Source organism: Pteropus vampyrus, unplaced genomic scaffold (assembly GCF_000151845.1).
Source record: "Pteropus vampyrus isolate Shadow unplaced genomic scaffold, Pvam_2.0 Scaffold57, whole genome shotgun sequence".
Lineage (NCBI taxonomy): Eukaryota > Metazoa > Chordata > Mammalia > Chiroptera > Pteropodidae > Pteropus > Pteropus vampyrus.
The window spans coordinates 7,147,481-7,162,415 of NW_011888838.1; the positions used below are offsets into that span (position 1 = coordinate 7,147,481).

Here is a 14,935-nt window from a genome sequence, read left to right on the forward strand (position 1 = left end):
ATAAGAGACTCTGAGTCAGTGCCTAAATTCTGACCAGATTTAGTTCACAAGCACATCCCTTCCCCAAAAACTATAACATGAAGGCAGATACAGCATGTTCCAACCTAACTTTCAGAAGGTTTTGGTTCCAGGCTCTCACAGTGCTGCCTGGTAACTTACAATGGACAAGGACATACTTTCGTAATTTTATAAAGTCTGAATCCCTAAAATCAAGAGCTTTATGCTATGGTGAGATAACCACAATGTGGGGTCATGAAATAGAAAACAAATAGTAATAGTCAGTTTTTGATAAGAGCACTTACGTTGCTTAGATTTTTCTCCACTAAACATGAGATTTCCTATTTTGTCTTGTAGAGTCTGTTTAAAATTAAAGTTCATAAATATTTTCTCAAGACCACAATTCTTTCAAAACAGCCAATATACACACTAATTTAGAATGCATGTTAATTAAGGCTCTGGAGTAACAGTTAAAAATAACCTAAGAGAGTTTCTACATGATGCTTTTCTTTTAGATGCCAGTCTTGGAGGCAATCCAGTTGCGGAAGGCAGTCACTCGCATATAGACGCCTGGCTTATTGATTTTACCGCATTCTACTCCCCAGCTCACTATTCCAACAAGGTACCAAATATTTCGAGAATTGGGATAAACTAGTGGTCCTCCAGAGTCACCCTAAATAAAACAAAGAATATTTATCATTATGAGAATTTACTCCCAGGTACTTGACTTACACTAGATGTTAAGCCCAGAGGAAGTTTGTGATTCATGCTTTATAAAGACCATAGGAAGGTATATAGTGTAAATCTCTGCTTCACCCTTCACTGAAACTATGACTGGCCAGAATATATTTCCTAGGGCTCTCTGGGGTTGAGGTGTACATTGAAGGCATGAACTAATGTTACAAGGTCTAGTTCTATGAGAAAGCTTTGGGAGACTTATATTATTGATAAATTTGGAGTATAATGTATCTGAGAAAAGTGGGCAGAGCCCTTGCCACAAAGAAGCTAAGAAGATAAGAGAAATTAGCTGAAAATAATTGAAAACTTTCTGAGACTAATCTATTATTGAAATATGATTAAGAGTATGGACTGTAATGCTAAACTACCTCTTTTAGAATGCCAGCTCTCCCACTTAACTAGCTGTGTGACCTTGTGCAAATTACTTTACTTTCTCCACCTCAGTTTTCCTATCTATAAAATGATAATGATAGCAGCTACATCATAAAGTTGTGATGACGATTAAATATATTAATGTCTGTCAAGGACTTCAGTCTGTGCTTGGTTCAGAGTAAGTCCAAAGTAAGCGTTTGTTAAACACTTATAAACATGCATTGCATATAGGAGAGAATTACTTTAGTGCCAAAGCTGAGAGGGAGTTTGACAGAATTGTCAAAGTACAAATTAATTACAGTATAGAATTCTTTCCATATTGAAAATTTTCTAAAACTAATACCAATAGTTTGGTATTATTATGTGGTCATTGTGAACAACGTCTGGACTTACTTGGCAGGCATCAACATTTCCTTGCATGTACCCAGCACATAGCATTGTGTCCTGCACCAAACCATCATATGCTTCCCTAGAGTTACAGGTGTTTGTATCAATAATCTTCACAGGTGCTTTCTGGAGTAACACTGGGTATTTACCTAAAGGAAATAAACATTATCAGCAAAAGAGCTGCTCTGAAACAGAAGGATGAAAATTTGTTTTGTCCTCTGTGCATAAGGCATATATTTGACTCTTGCCTATTCCTAGGGTGAAAAATCCCACTCAGTTCCCTCACTCAAACCAATGAAAAAGAAATGTTCGAAGAATAATGTGAAACATCTTAATACTGCCTTTCTATGTCCTTATCTCTCTTCTCACATCTTTGGACCAGAACTTTCTCAAGTAGATTCTCTAAATTAGGGAGTTTCAACAAACAAATTGATCTCTTTGGAATGTTCCAAACCAAGGCAATTTGCAAAATCATAACTCCATATGCACCATTTCCTGAGAGATCACCAGGGAGTACTGGGTATCCAGAGGTAAATGATACCTTTGACTATGTACCTATATTACTTATTTTTCTTATTTCTTTTATACCTTACACACTATGTTAAGTTTTCATTGGACTTACCATTATATGAAAATGCTCCCCATCCTGTAACAACAACACCTTCACCTGGCAGAAAAATCTGTGTGGCTTCAGGAAGACAAACTCGATGTACATCATTCTTAAATACAACTTTCTCAGTGAGCAGTATAAGTGCAATATCATCATGATGTTCACCCTGGATGTAGTCTTCATGAATAGTAATTTGTTGAATATAATGTTGCATATAGGGGGGACTTACTTTGGTGCCAAAGCTGACAGTATAGTTCTTTGGATTTTGTGTCCTAAAGAAACAAAAATCATGTATTTATTTCAAAATAATAGAAATACAGCCCACATCTACTATATTCTTTTCATGACATTAATATTTTCTTTCTCGATAGTCCATTAGCAGTGATACAACCTTATTTTTAAATTCATTTGAAAAATCTTGTTTGAGTCCCTACACCATACACTATGTAAGGGAATGAGGATATAGAAATAAAAAATAAATAACCCATGCCTTTAAGAAATTTAAATACATTGACAAATGGCATAAACATAGGTAATTATAATTGCTTGAATGGTTGTGTATATAATTAGTGGGACCACAAAAAAAAAGGAGGATTTAAATCTGTATTCTCTAAGGAATGGAAAATTTCTTAGTGTAAGTAGTGTTTTGTATGAAACTATAGAGCTGAGTCATATTTGCCTTAAAGAAAAGGAGAGGAGGGCAGGCATGTCATGTATAGACTGGGAGAGAGAGTTTTTTAGCAACTACAAGTAGTTTGGGATGTCTGGAGTATAACGTGATGTAAGATCAAAATCATGTGAGAAAAATATGTTGTATGAAAAATCAATGACTCTATCCATTCTTACTTTAGATTGACTTACCATATAATTTGTCTTCTAAACCTTCCAAGACACTTTTGATAATAAAAGGGAATGATACTGATAATTAAACTGGGCTAACAGGTGTAAACTGTAACTGTTCCAGAGCCTTTGCTCTCCCTGGCTTTGGACAACATGATGAACTTACTTTTGAAAGCAGTGAGCTGCAGTCACCAAGTATCTTTCACTGATCAATGATGCCCCACAGCTGTGTTGGCCATTCTTTTTGAGACTTGCTTGCCATGGCCATTCTCCTTCCAGAGCGTTAGAACCTCCCCTGACTCTGTCATACGTAGCTGACATCCTTGCTCGTCTCCCACAGCCTGTCAGAGGGAGTCAGTTTTGTTTCATTGAGAATAGGAAGACAGTGTTTGTTTAATTACAAAGCTGAGAGTAAAGTGAATCATTATTGTATAGTTCTGTCTGACAATATCTTACATAGACAAGAACAGAATTATCTGTACAGAAATCACTAGCAGGTCCTGAATCACCTCCATACCCAGTGTAGTACCTCCAAGACATCTCAGCTCTTGGGGACTGTGAAAGCTATGGGGGACAGGTAGTCTTGGTTAAGTACAGCAACCAGACTCCCTGATTTTAATTCTGGTACCAACATTTACAAGCTAGTTGAATTCAGGCAAATTATTTTACTTCTTTGTGCTTCAGTTTCCCCATCTCTAAAATGGATGGTAATAATAATACTCATTTTTAGAATGATTGTGAGAATTAAATAAGTCATATGTAAAACACTTAGAGCTATGCCTGACCAAGAGTAATAAATCTTGACTGTTATGTTTTATATTATCTCATATATTTAATTTAAAAATATCTAAACTTACGGCTGTTGATAATCTTTTCAGCATCGACCTTACTGATTTCTGAAATAAAACAAAAAAAGACACGATAAATACCTAGCATTAATCCACTGACCCTGGGGCCAATAGTGTAAGATGGTAGGTCCCACAGAGCAAGAAGGTCCAGAAGTAATTTGGAATCTCAGAATAAAACTTTGAAAAAAAGGAAAGAACATTGATTTATTTAAATTGTTCTTTTACTGTACGCGAACGTATGATATGAAAATACCACCTTCACATTTCCATATGAGAGACTTCTTTTATTTCATTGGAATTGTATTCTACATTATCTAAAATGGAAAATTGCATTTTTGTTTTAGAAGAATAGGAAGTTTCCACAAGTAAACCTGAGTTCCATCAGTATACCAAAATAATTTTTAAAAAGTGACCTGTCATAATGGCAGATCTTATGCTGTTTTTGAAAGTTATAGGAGATTATGAAAATAGCAAGACACATCATTACTTATAGAAGCTGTTCAAAGTCTTGCTATCTGCTTTAGAATAAGAAGTAACATTTTCCCCTCAGAACCAATTTTAAGGTGTAGCATTATCATAATTTGAATGTTTTTCATAATGAAGAATATTAATTATTGCTCTGATGTAAAACAGTGACAATCATTTTTTACAAAAATTGAGGATCAGCTTTGTGTCTGGTGCTTGTAATATGTGTTAGAGACAAAAAATGAAAGTCACACGGCTGCCATTTAATGCATAAGCTTACCCATGAGCCTAAGAGAATTAGGATCTGTAGTCAAGGACCCTGAGTGGTTACTCAGCATCTGACGTAAGATGCTTTCAATTCTTCTTCTTGTGTTTTCCTTCATTGATCTCGGAGCCTTGAACAGCAGCCATATATGTGCTGTCACACTGTTGTTTTCAGGACTGAAAACAACATAAAGATGTCACATGTTGCTAAAAAATTGAATTTCCTTCTTCATTCCCCAATTTTTCATATCTTAATCCTTCTGCTTTTTTATGGGTTTGTGTAGTACTTTCACTTTAATCTCAGGATTATCCACCTGCCTACATTAACTTGGTGAAAATATGCATGCAGTTATATTATTCAGTTTAGAAGGCAAGACGTTCTACAAATCTGAACAATAGCAAAGGGTAGAAGTAAGAACTGGCTCATTTATTTATGCATTCATCAATCATTTATTGAACAACTGCTATAGATTAATAACTGGGCTAGGTGCTCTAGGGTAATTTGAAGGTGACTAAGACATGGTTCTTACTCTCAAGAAATTTTCAGATTTTTAGAGAAAAAACATCTATACAAATGATCATAATAAATGAGGCAGAAGTGGTAAGATAATTTTCTTATCTGCAGATAATCCCAGGAAGACTAGGTCATTTTTTACTTAAGAGATTAGAGAAATTTTCATGGAAAAGGTGACATACACATTGGACCTTAAAGTATTTTCATCACTACTTTATTATCAAGCAGAAAATTTCATCAGTCAGAGAAGAGGAAGAATAGTATTTCAGAATAACTGGAAAGCAATAACGTTGATTATCATTTATTGGGCATCTTCTGTGTTTATTACTACATGTAGTCTCCACAACAACCTATCAGCATAGCTGTCATCTTTATTTTATAGACAAGGAAAAATTGAAGCTCTGAGAGGTTACCTAACATGCTCAAGATTACGCAGCTACTAAACTAGGATCCAGATTCAGTACAATTGACTCCATAACCTGGGCTTTTTACACTGTGCATTCTGTCACCCTATGCCCAGTCAGCCAATGACAATGATATCTAGGAGATTGGGCTCAGATGCAGGAGGGTCTTTAATGCTAGCTGAAGGGTAACAGTGAAGAGAAGTTAAGAAAAACCATGCTTGAGGAAAATTAAACTGACTGTGAAGTTCAGGAAAGATTTGTTTGAAATTGGGAAAGAGATAAGCAACCCAAGAGGCTGGCCAATAGACAGGTGGGAATTATCAAGCAGCCCTTATGCTAGTGTCTGAATTGGCATGATTATGCTTTGAATATCCATAATGGATAAGCAGTCTTCTGGTATATAAATCAATAATCACTCCTAGGCCGTACTCATCTCATGTAAGTTTGATTATTGTAACAGGGTGTACTGAAATGGAAAACTGTGCCTCTTCATCACCTCCTGTGAGTTCATGCTTCACATAGATACCTAAGTTAGATGCATAAGAAAACAAAGAATAAGACTACTGATGGTTGCTCTTTTCTCTGAGAGGTACACAGGCCCTTTAATTTTAGTCTTAACTTCTTTCCGATACTAAAATCGACCCCCACAGTTAATGCTAGTTGAGATCTTGATCTATTCTATAAGTCCAGGAGTCTCTTGAGTTCCAAGAGGAGGGAAAAAAAGGCAGACATAATTTGGTGGCATTGAAAAAGGTAAAAGCAATAATTCCCTTCACGTGAACTTTATTTGCAAATATTTTCACTTTGATCCAGAGTACAGTTTTATGAGGGAAACAGTGTAGGCATTATTATCAATATTTCTCAGCTAGGGGAGCAGACTCAAAGTGATACAGTGACTCACCCAAGGCTCTAGGGCCACTAAGTGGTAAAGGCTGGGCTCAGGTTGTCTACCTTTCATTGTAAGGCCCCCTCTGCTATTCCATGCTACTCCAAACCCACATGCAGAGAACACAGCATAGATATTTTGCTTTTTATTATGGTGACTAGAAGACTTTCCTTGGCATCAAAGCCTAGTGTAGATATGGTCTTTTCTATCTTATAAGAACTCTAAGGAAGTTTTATAAGGTGTTTAGCTGACTTGAAAGGAAAAAGACATGAAAAAAAAGGTTTTTCTTTATGCTACTGCTAAGTAAAAATGTCAGATCATCAATCATTGGTCTTAGGGACCACCTAATGCTTGCTGGACTTTAAAACTTATGAAAACAGAGGGATACATTATCTGTAATTTAAGGATTGATACATTCTCATTAGACCTGATGAACTCAACTATATAGCCCAATCTTTGCTTTGGGTTCATACTTAACAATTAACCTGACACTTAGCTTAAGACAATACTGAATATTAATAACTCATTAGCTAATGACTATAATATATCAATATACTTTTTACAGAGGAACTTTCAGCATAATAATATGTATGACAGGTTGATCTCTTTTCTGTTATTGTTACTTACACAAGTGTGATGACTTGAGAATTGATATATTGTCTGTAAATGCTAGAACTGTGAAATGCATCAACCATCTGTTAAAGAGAAAATAGAGTCAAACATCAAATTCCAATAATATATGTCAGAGAATTAATAAATAAATATAGGATATACTAATTTACCTTAGTTTCAAGAATTTCACTAAGATAGTTATTTTCTGGTGATGTCTCCCTTTCATAATTTCTGTTATATGGGATATCCAGCACTTTAAAGCTACCTTGATAGTTGTAGGTTGTGTTTTCTGTGAGATAAAGAAATGATCCAAGAATTATTCAAGTGAAATGGATTTCAAATCCAGATATAAATCACATAGTAATACCATCTAGCAAGTATTGTGCTTATATTAGACATTGATAAATGCTGTGAATCTTCCTGGCTTGGTTGAATAGATAACTTGGGCATCATGGAAACTGCTTGTATGATCAAGAATGAAGTAGATATATACTAGTAAAAGTCAGAAAAGAGAGTCACATCTCAATTGAAACAGATAAGACCATATACTATAAATAAGATTTTTGTCTAGAATAATCAATTGTCAGACAGAATAGTATTGCTAGTAAGCTACAAGGAAGTGTGAGGGAGAAATGAGATGTGTAAGTATGCTGATTTTCTTGCCTTTTATAGCAGGATTTAAATACAATAATGTCTAAAGTTAAAACATTTTTTAAAAAATAATTCTAACTGTTCTTATGTTTACAAAGTCTTTTTTAATCTTTTAAAGGGACTTTAAATGAATGTTTTTGTTATGAAGAAAAATTAGTCAAATTCAATATCCTTTGGTTTCTCTTCACAAAAATAGATGTAATATTTTAATTATAAAGTAACATATATAATACCATCTTGCTAGAGTACTTTTTTTGCCTATCAATTATCTATCTATACATTCATGTCTCTATGTGGTATATATTCTTTTACCTATGTATGTTCAAAATGATGTCTGCAATAAAGTATTTGATAAATGTTAACAATGCTTATTTCTCCAGATCCCAGAAATAAGCATTTTAAAGAGAGAATTCATTGTCTCTTTTTCTTTTGTAGAAATGAAAATAAAGTTTACAACAAACTGAAATAAATAGAAATGTATTTATTTACCAACCTACTGCCAGAAAATGAACCAGGAGACCAATAGTTACTCCCAGGATTGCCAACACTCCAAACACAATGAGGGCAATCATCCATAGTGGCAAAGATGTACGGGAAGTTGTGACTGGTCTGCAAGTAAAGCATATAAATATGAAGGATATAACAGAAAAATTGGTCATTTCAAGTTTTTATTTCTTTCTTCTTGCTCACTCTTAGAAGCTCCACAATTTAGGCACAGTAGTAGCTGAAGACATTTGAAGGAAGAGAGAGAGAGAATGAGAGAAGGATGGAAGGAAGGAAGGAAAAAAAGGAAGGAAAGAGAAAAAGGAGAAAGGAGGGATAGAGGGAACAGAGAAAAAAAATCCCATGAACTTATCTGAGAATTTATGATCAATTGAACCTCTATGGATCTGTGCTATGAGATTATTTTTCAGGAATCTGGTGGTTGGTGCCAAGTTATCTATACTTAACATCTAGTTCCCTCCCATGATCAATGGGTAGTGACAGAGTTAGCAGCAATAAGTGAAGAACTGTCCAGGTTGGGTGAGGGAAAAAGGGGTGGGGAAAGGAAATATCTTAGAAATTCTTTATGCCTAAGCCTATCATAATTTTTTAATGTATGATCATGATCCGATTTTATTTATTATGTCCTTATTATATACAAAGAACACAGGCAAATATGAATTGCTATATTGGGTCAGAGTAGTGTCCATCTCTCTTACTACCTTATTTATGGCTGTGGTTCAAAGACATCACATGCATGCTGTGATCACCCTACAATAAGTTAGGTATTTTCATTGTGTTTCATTTATACAACAAATACGTGTTGAGAGCCTCTGCCTTAGTTGAAATAGGGATTTGTGGGAACTGTCCAGATAAAGGGGCATGGAAAGACATCTAGAAAAAGAGAAAAATATGCAGTGCTCAAAGAATGACCAGCAATTCAATTTTCTTGCAGCAAACTTTGAGTCATAGGTTGGTCAAAGATGAAGTTAGACTGAGATGGTTAATTTTAGTGACAACTTTGGCTAGGCCATGGTGCCAAGTTGTTTGGTCAAATGCTAGTCTACATGTTGCTATGAAGGCATTTCGTAGCTATAATAAACATTTACAATCAGTGATTTTAAGTAAAGGAGATTACCTTCGATAATGTGAGTGGGCCTCATCCAATCAGATGAAGGCCTTAAGAGCTAAAACTGAGGTTTCTGGGAGAAGAAGGAATTTTGCCATGGAAGTATAACATAGAAATCCTAATTGAGTTTCCAGCCTGCCAACTTGTCCTATGGATTTCAAACTTGCCAACATCACAATTGTGTGAAGCTATTCCTTAAGATTTCTCTCTTAATCTCCAGATAGACAGACAGATAATAAGTATAAATTTATGGGAATAAAGATATATAAGATATACTATACCCAATAGGATCTGTCTATCATCTGTCTATCTATCTATCATCTATCTAATCCATTATCTAGAGATCTCATTGGTTCTGTTCCTGTGGAGAATCTTAATTTACAAACAGGCAGCAGTAAAAAATGCTTTTGATGCCACACAAGGGCATTGAGATTTTGTCTTAAAAAATTGGATTTCCTTTAAGTGTGATTGGAGGATAATCTTAATTAGAATCACCTGAAAGCTCTTATTAAATATGCAAATTATCATATGCTCCCTCAGATCTAGTGAATTCAGATTCCTAAAAGGGCCTGATAATTTGCACTACACTGCTGGTAATGCAGATTCTCACTTAACTATGTGCTATCTTAATGACAAACTACTGAAAAACTTTAATCTAGCCAGGGCTATTGTCAGGTTTTTCAGATTAGAAGTAACATTGTGGGCAATGAGTATGATGTATTAGATCTCAGATAAAAAATAAATCGGGCTGATGCTTTCATGAGAACATGATGTTTCTTTTTAAATCTATCTTCTATTCTACTTGAAATATATATTTTTTCAATTTTTTTTTATTTTTTAAATAATATTGACATTCAATATTATTTTATATTAGTTTTAGGTATACAGTGTAGTGGATAGACATTTATATATAATTTGTGAAGTGATCCCCCCAATTAGTCTAGTACCACCTGGCTCTATACATAGTTATTACAATGTTATTGACTAAATTCTCTATGTTATACTTTACATCCCCATAACTATTTTGTAACTACCAATTTGTGCTTTTTAATCTCTTCATCTTTTTCGCCCAACCCCTCAACCGCTCTCTCATCTGGTAAGCATCTCTGTTTCTATGAGTATTTTCGTTCTGGTTTGTTTGTTTGTTTGTTTTGTTTTGTTCTTTAGATGCCACATATAAATGGCATTTGACTTGAGATTTCTTTTTAGATGGCTGAATAATATTTCATTATATATATGTGCCACCTCTTCTTTATCCAATCGTCTACTGATAGGCATTTAGATTACTTCCATATCTTGACTATTATACATAGCTCTGCATTGATTATTTTTTTACTCCCTTTTAAAACTATTTCATAATTCTCTTTCCTTAAACCTCTAGCACCTTCTGCCTCATCCTCTATCTCAGCTAATAACCTTACTTCCTGGTCCACTGAGAAAATAGAAGGCATCAGAAGAGAATATTTACAACACCATTATCATGTTTGTGAACTTATCTTCAACTATAATCCACACTCTGTTTTTCCTCATGTTTTTATAAATAAACTATGCCCCTATCTTAGGGTAGCTCTCCATCATCTCATTCTCACTTTCCAACCTATGTTTCTAACCTATGATGGAGTCACTTCCAAATACTCAGAGTTCCATGGACAACTAGACCCTTTCACACCTCTGTATCCTTGCACACTCTGGTCCTTCTGCCTAAAATGTCCATCTCAAATCTACCCAGTGAGCTTCTACTCAAACTTTGTCACTCAACTTTATCATCTCCTTTTCATTGAAGTCTTCCATGGCCAGCCTATTGTGGACCTACATTGAGAGTAATTTTTATTTTTACATGAATCTTTTTACTCCTAGTTGTGACCATGTTGCTGTCTGGAGTCATGTTATTATTTCTTATTTTATATCCAGAGCATAGTGTGATGTCTAGCACATTATAGATAATACTTGTTAAAGGAGTGAATGAATGAGATCAAAGAATATTAAGGACAACTGGATTATGTATGATGGCTAAATTACGGGGCTACAGATTATGAAAATCTTTCTGTGCTAATCAAAAGATTTTGATTTTATCCTGTGGAAATGACCAACATGAGGACATGCAGTGTTAGAAAGATGAATCTGCAAGCAGTTTGCATGATGATAGTGCGAAGGAGGGAGAAAAAGGGGAGGACCACTGAGGAAAGAGGCTACTGTAATCCATGGAAATGGCATGATGGGATCCTGGGTGGTGGTAGTAATAAAAGCAAGTGATGAATTTAATAAAGGTTACAGTAAAATATTTATCAGAACTTGGTAATTAGTTAGTTATATTGGTAAAAGATGGGAATATATGAAAGATGACACAAGATTTTACCTCGAGAAGTAAAGGAGACTAAATTGAAGCCTAGAAGAGGTAACTTGGGGAGAAAAATGATAAATATTATATATCTTGAGTTTGAAAGGCATTTACATTTCCAGTACATGACTGGAGATATCTGACTGGTAATTAACTAATGAAATATAGCTGGGATGTCAACTTAGGAGTCACCCAAAAACAGGGAAGTAACAAAGCTAAAACTAGATTGATATATTATAGTGCATGTTATATAAAATATTGTACAGAATTGATATTTCTCTTTTTAAGGTAAACATATATATCCATTCTAACTATGACTAATTTCTCAGTTTTTCATACCTTTCCTGAATTTCTTAGTCTTACTGTTTGGTACCTCTCAAAAGACTTTACATTGTCAGCACATGTTAACTGTCAAATTCAGAATATTGTTCACTTTTCATCAATAGGTAAGCACTTACTCATCTCGTAAGCATTCAACACCAACAAAACTACTTCGCTCACTGCTTTGTTCTCTAATCTTTACTCCACGCCCTTTCTTTACTTTTCTGTCTCCCATGAACTTTTAATAATTACTTTTTTCCCCAATAGTCTCTTAGTTGAAGATATATTTGTACATTTCTTGCTTGACTAGTTTTATTTTTATAGCTTTACTTTAGAACAGAACTTCATATAGATTTGGGCAAATTTTCTTCTCTTAACCCCACAGCTTGTTTTAAGAACTTGTATTGTTATAAGAACAGAAATAAATCTAAACCTATTAAAATTTGATCAAACAAGATATCTTAGAATTTACCCAGAGACAATGATTTAAAAGTAGAGAACTGAAATGACTTTCTTATTTTCAATTTTCTTTCATTGAAAACAATGTAGAATTTTTAATTTATTTTTCCTATCCTCTTCTTCCATTTTGATTACTGCTTGTCATCAGCCCATATGCTTCTCTGGGTTGTAGCAAACTTTAACTCAAAATCTAAAGATCTTACAAACCACGATGCAGATTAAATAAGTGTTTAAGAATGACAGACTTCTCAGGTGGAAAAATCACTCAGCTCCTCAGCCAATATTTCTAGTAGTCCACACTACAAATTCTGAAAAATCACATAAAGGTATTACTGAAAAAGGATCCACGATATTATTATATCTTTTTTAAAAATTTTATTTTATTATTAGTTTCAAGTATACAGTACATCAGTTAGACATTTATATAGTTTATAAAACGATCCCCCCAAATGCTCCCTCCTTCCTCTGGTCCTCTACCTAGCCATTACATTAATGCTAACTGCATTCCCTCTGCTGTGCTCTCCATCCTCATGACGAACTATCAATTACTAATTTGTACTTCTTTAACTCTTCACCCCATTCTCCTAACCTCCTAACCCTTTCCTCTGTCTGTCACCAAATTGTCCACTATATTTGTGAGTCTGTTTTTGATTAGTTTGTTCTTTTTGTTCCTTAGATTTTGTATGTAAGTGAAATCATATGGTACTTAACTTTCTCTGTGTGATTTATTGCCATTAAAAAACAAACAAACAAACAAACTCTTGTCCATAAACTCTCAAGGCTACCTTGGCAAGGATCTAAAACACAGCTTTCTTTTGAAATTTTTCCATTCTATTCATAAGGTCTAAATATAAGAAAAAAATTTAAATTGACAAAATGTGGTTTTAAAGTCTTGATTTTCACTTCTATTGTTTTCTTGTTTGTTTGTTTCTCTTGGCCGTTCATCATTAGGGCAGCCAAGTATAACCACAGGGTTAACTAAGGTCTCTAAGCTCTTCTAAGCAATTAGAGTAATGCTTCCCTCTGAGAAGTTAACCACTGATTTAGTGCTCAGAACTTGCCTAGGTAACTAGGGGTGCTTATAAACAATGGCTTAATCCTTTGAAATCTTTCAGGTTAGGACTTCACACAAATGTCAAAATATTGAAGGAGAAGGAGGAGGTGCCTATAAATAAAAAGAAAATCATACACCCAGCATAAAGTTGATGACTACTTTATAGGCAAAACAAAACAAAATAAAACAAATCATTCTATTTCCTCTTCACATTTAAAGGTGTATGATTACTATTTCCTTTACTGATAGATCAGAGATGTGGCTAATAGAACAGGGTTATAAATAATATAATTTCTTGAATAAAAAATTATGAAACAATAAGTTATTTACTTTAGTTCAAGAAAAAATGTTTTTAGTATATTCTGTCATGACACAGTTTCTAATCACATTTTTATATGAATACTGATATTATAAAAAATATGTATAAATATATATATGTCTTAAGGGCTTAACTATTGACTCAAGATGCACATTTTTAAAGAAATATTTGTATAAAGCATGTATTTATATTTCACAGTTGTCTGAACATTAAATATTTTATAATTAGGTTCTCTGAATTTTGCTATTTTGCACATATTTTGATGAAAATGCCTCGTGAGCTAAAAGTACATTTTAAAAACGATATCAATGATCACTGTTTACTAATATAATTATTTAGTTAGATACTTTAAAAATAAACAGCATATATCTATACATAATTATACTATTTTAGTTCATGAATATTTTACAAATAAAAATGCACAGTTTTATATATGATTCTATAGAAAACACCTATGAAGCAATGATACTGTGAGTTTCAAAACAATATTTATGAAAGCACTTAGAAAGCACAAGATGTTTAAAAAATACGAGGGTGTCATAATCATAATCATCACCAATAATAATTTAACATTTGATTTATAAGAGAAAAAAATCTTTCTGCCTCCTCCTCTCCACTTTACAACAGTTGAGCATTAGTATAATTTTATATTTACAAGATGTTAAGCTTCATTTAACCTTTTTGAAACACTCCCCAAATTATTTCATGAAACTACAGATTCCCAATACAAATGCATGTATATGATAGCGTTGTCTCGATGCAGAAAATTCAAATTTCTGTGGAATTATTTTACTATATTTACTCAATTATTTTACTACACTTACTCAATTATTTTACTACAACTTTTGGATAGGAATCATATTCGTGAAACAATGTTGGTTCTATTTATGTCAGAATTTTAGGCAAGCAAATCTCCACTTACCTGTACATAATGTGCTGATATATCGACTGTTGATATCAATTGAGGTAAAGAAAACTTCTGTACTTCTTTTGTCCTGATCAGTGGTTCTCAGGTAAATGTGCTAACCACAATGATACTTGGGATTTTAAAGGCTGGGTGTAATAACAGAAGGTAATTAAAAGGAAACTTGTTTCACAAGTGTTGATGACAAATGTGGATCTGCGGTTTAAAGGAAGATCTAAAAATTCTTCTCTGAGTTGGTTGCTTAGAAAAGGACAGTGGACGTAACTTAGATTGGTCACCTAAGAGGTCCGTCCAAGAAATACTACCACAGATTGGGGAA

The 14,935-nt window shown here is 33.9% G+C and overlaps 1 protein-coding gene across 1 annotated transcript; it reads right to left on the minus strand.

Annotated features, from left to right (window-relative positions):
- Window positions 1-508: 508 nt before the first annotated feature.
- On the minus strand, window positions 509-12,094 carry LOC105292467 (transmembrane protease serine 11B-like protein). Its single transcript, XM_011360683.1, has 10 exons — window positions 11,997-12,094; window positions 8,082-8,197; window positions 7,108-7,226; window positions 6,953-7,020; window positions 4,538-4,698; window positions 3,802-3,840; window positions 3,111-3,285; window positions 2,117-2,376; window positions 1,501-1,643; window positions 509-670 (listed from the first exon to the last, which is right to left on the minus strand). The coding sequence occupies exons 1-10, from the start codon at window positions 12,092-12,094 to the stop codon at window positions 509-511; spliced, it is 1,341 nt and encodes a 446-aa protein (XP_011358985.1).
- Window positions 12,095-14,935: the final 2,841 nt, after the last annotated feature.

Excerpts from the sequence above, each read along its gene's own strand:
- LOC105292467 (XM_011360683.1), bottom strand. The coding sequence starts at position 12,094 with ATGGGAGACAGAAAAGTAAAGAAAGGGCGTGGAGTAAAGATTAGAGAA. Across the intron at positions 7,227-8,081 it reads GGTTCATTTTCTGGCAGTAG|AAAACACAACCTACAACTAT; the intron begins GTTGGTAAATAA and ends TTTATCTCACAG. Across the intron at positions 7,021-7,107 it reads GTGAAATTCTTGAAACTAAG|ATGGTTGATGCATTTCACAG; the intron begins GTAAATTAGTAT and ends TCTCTTTAACAG.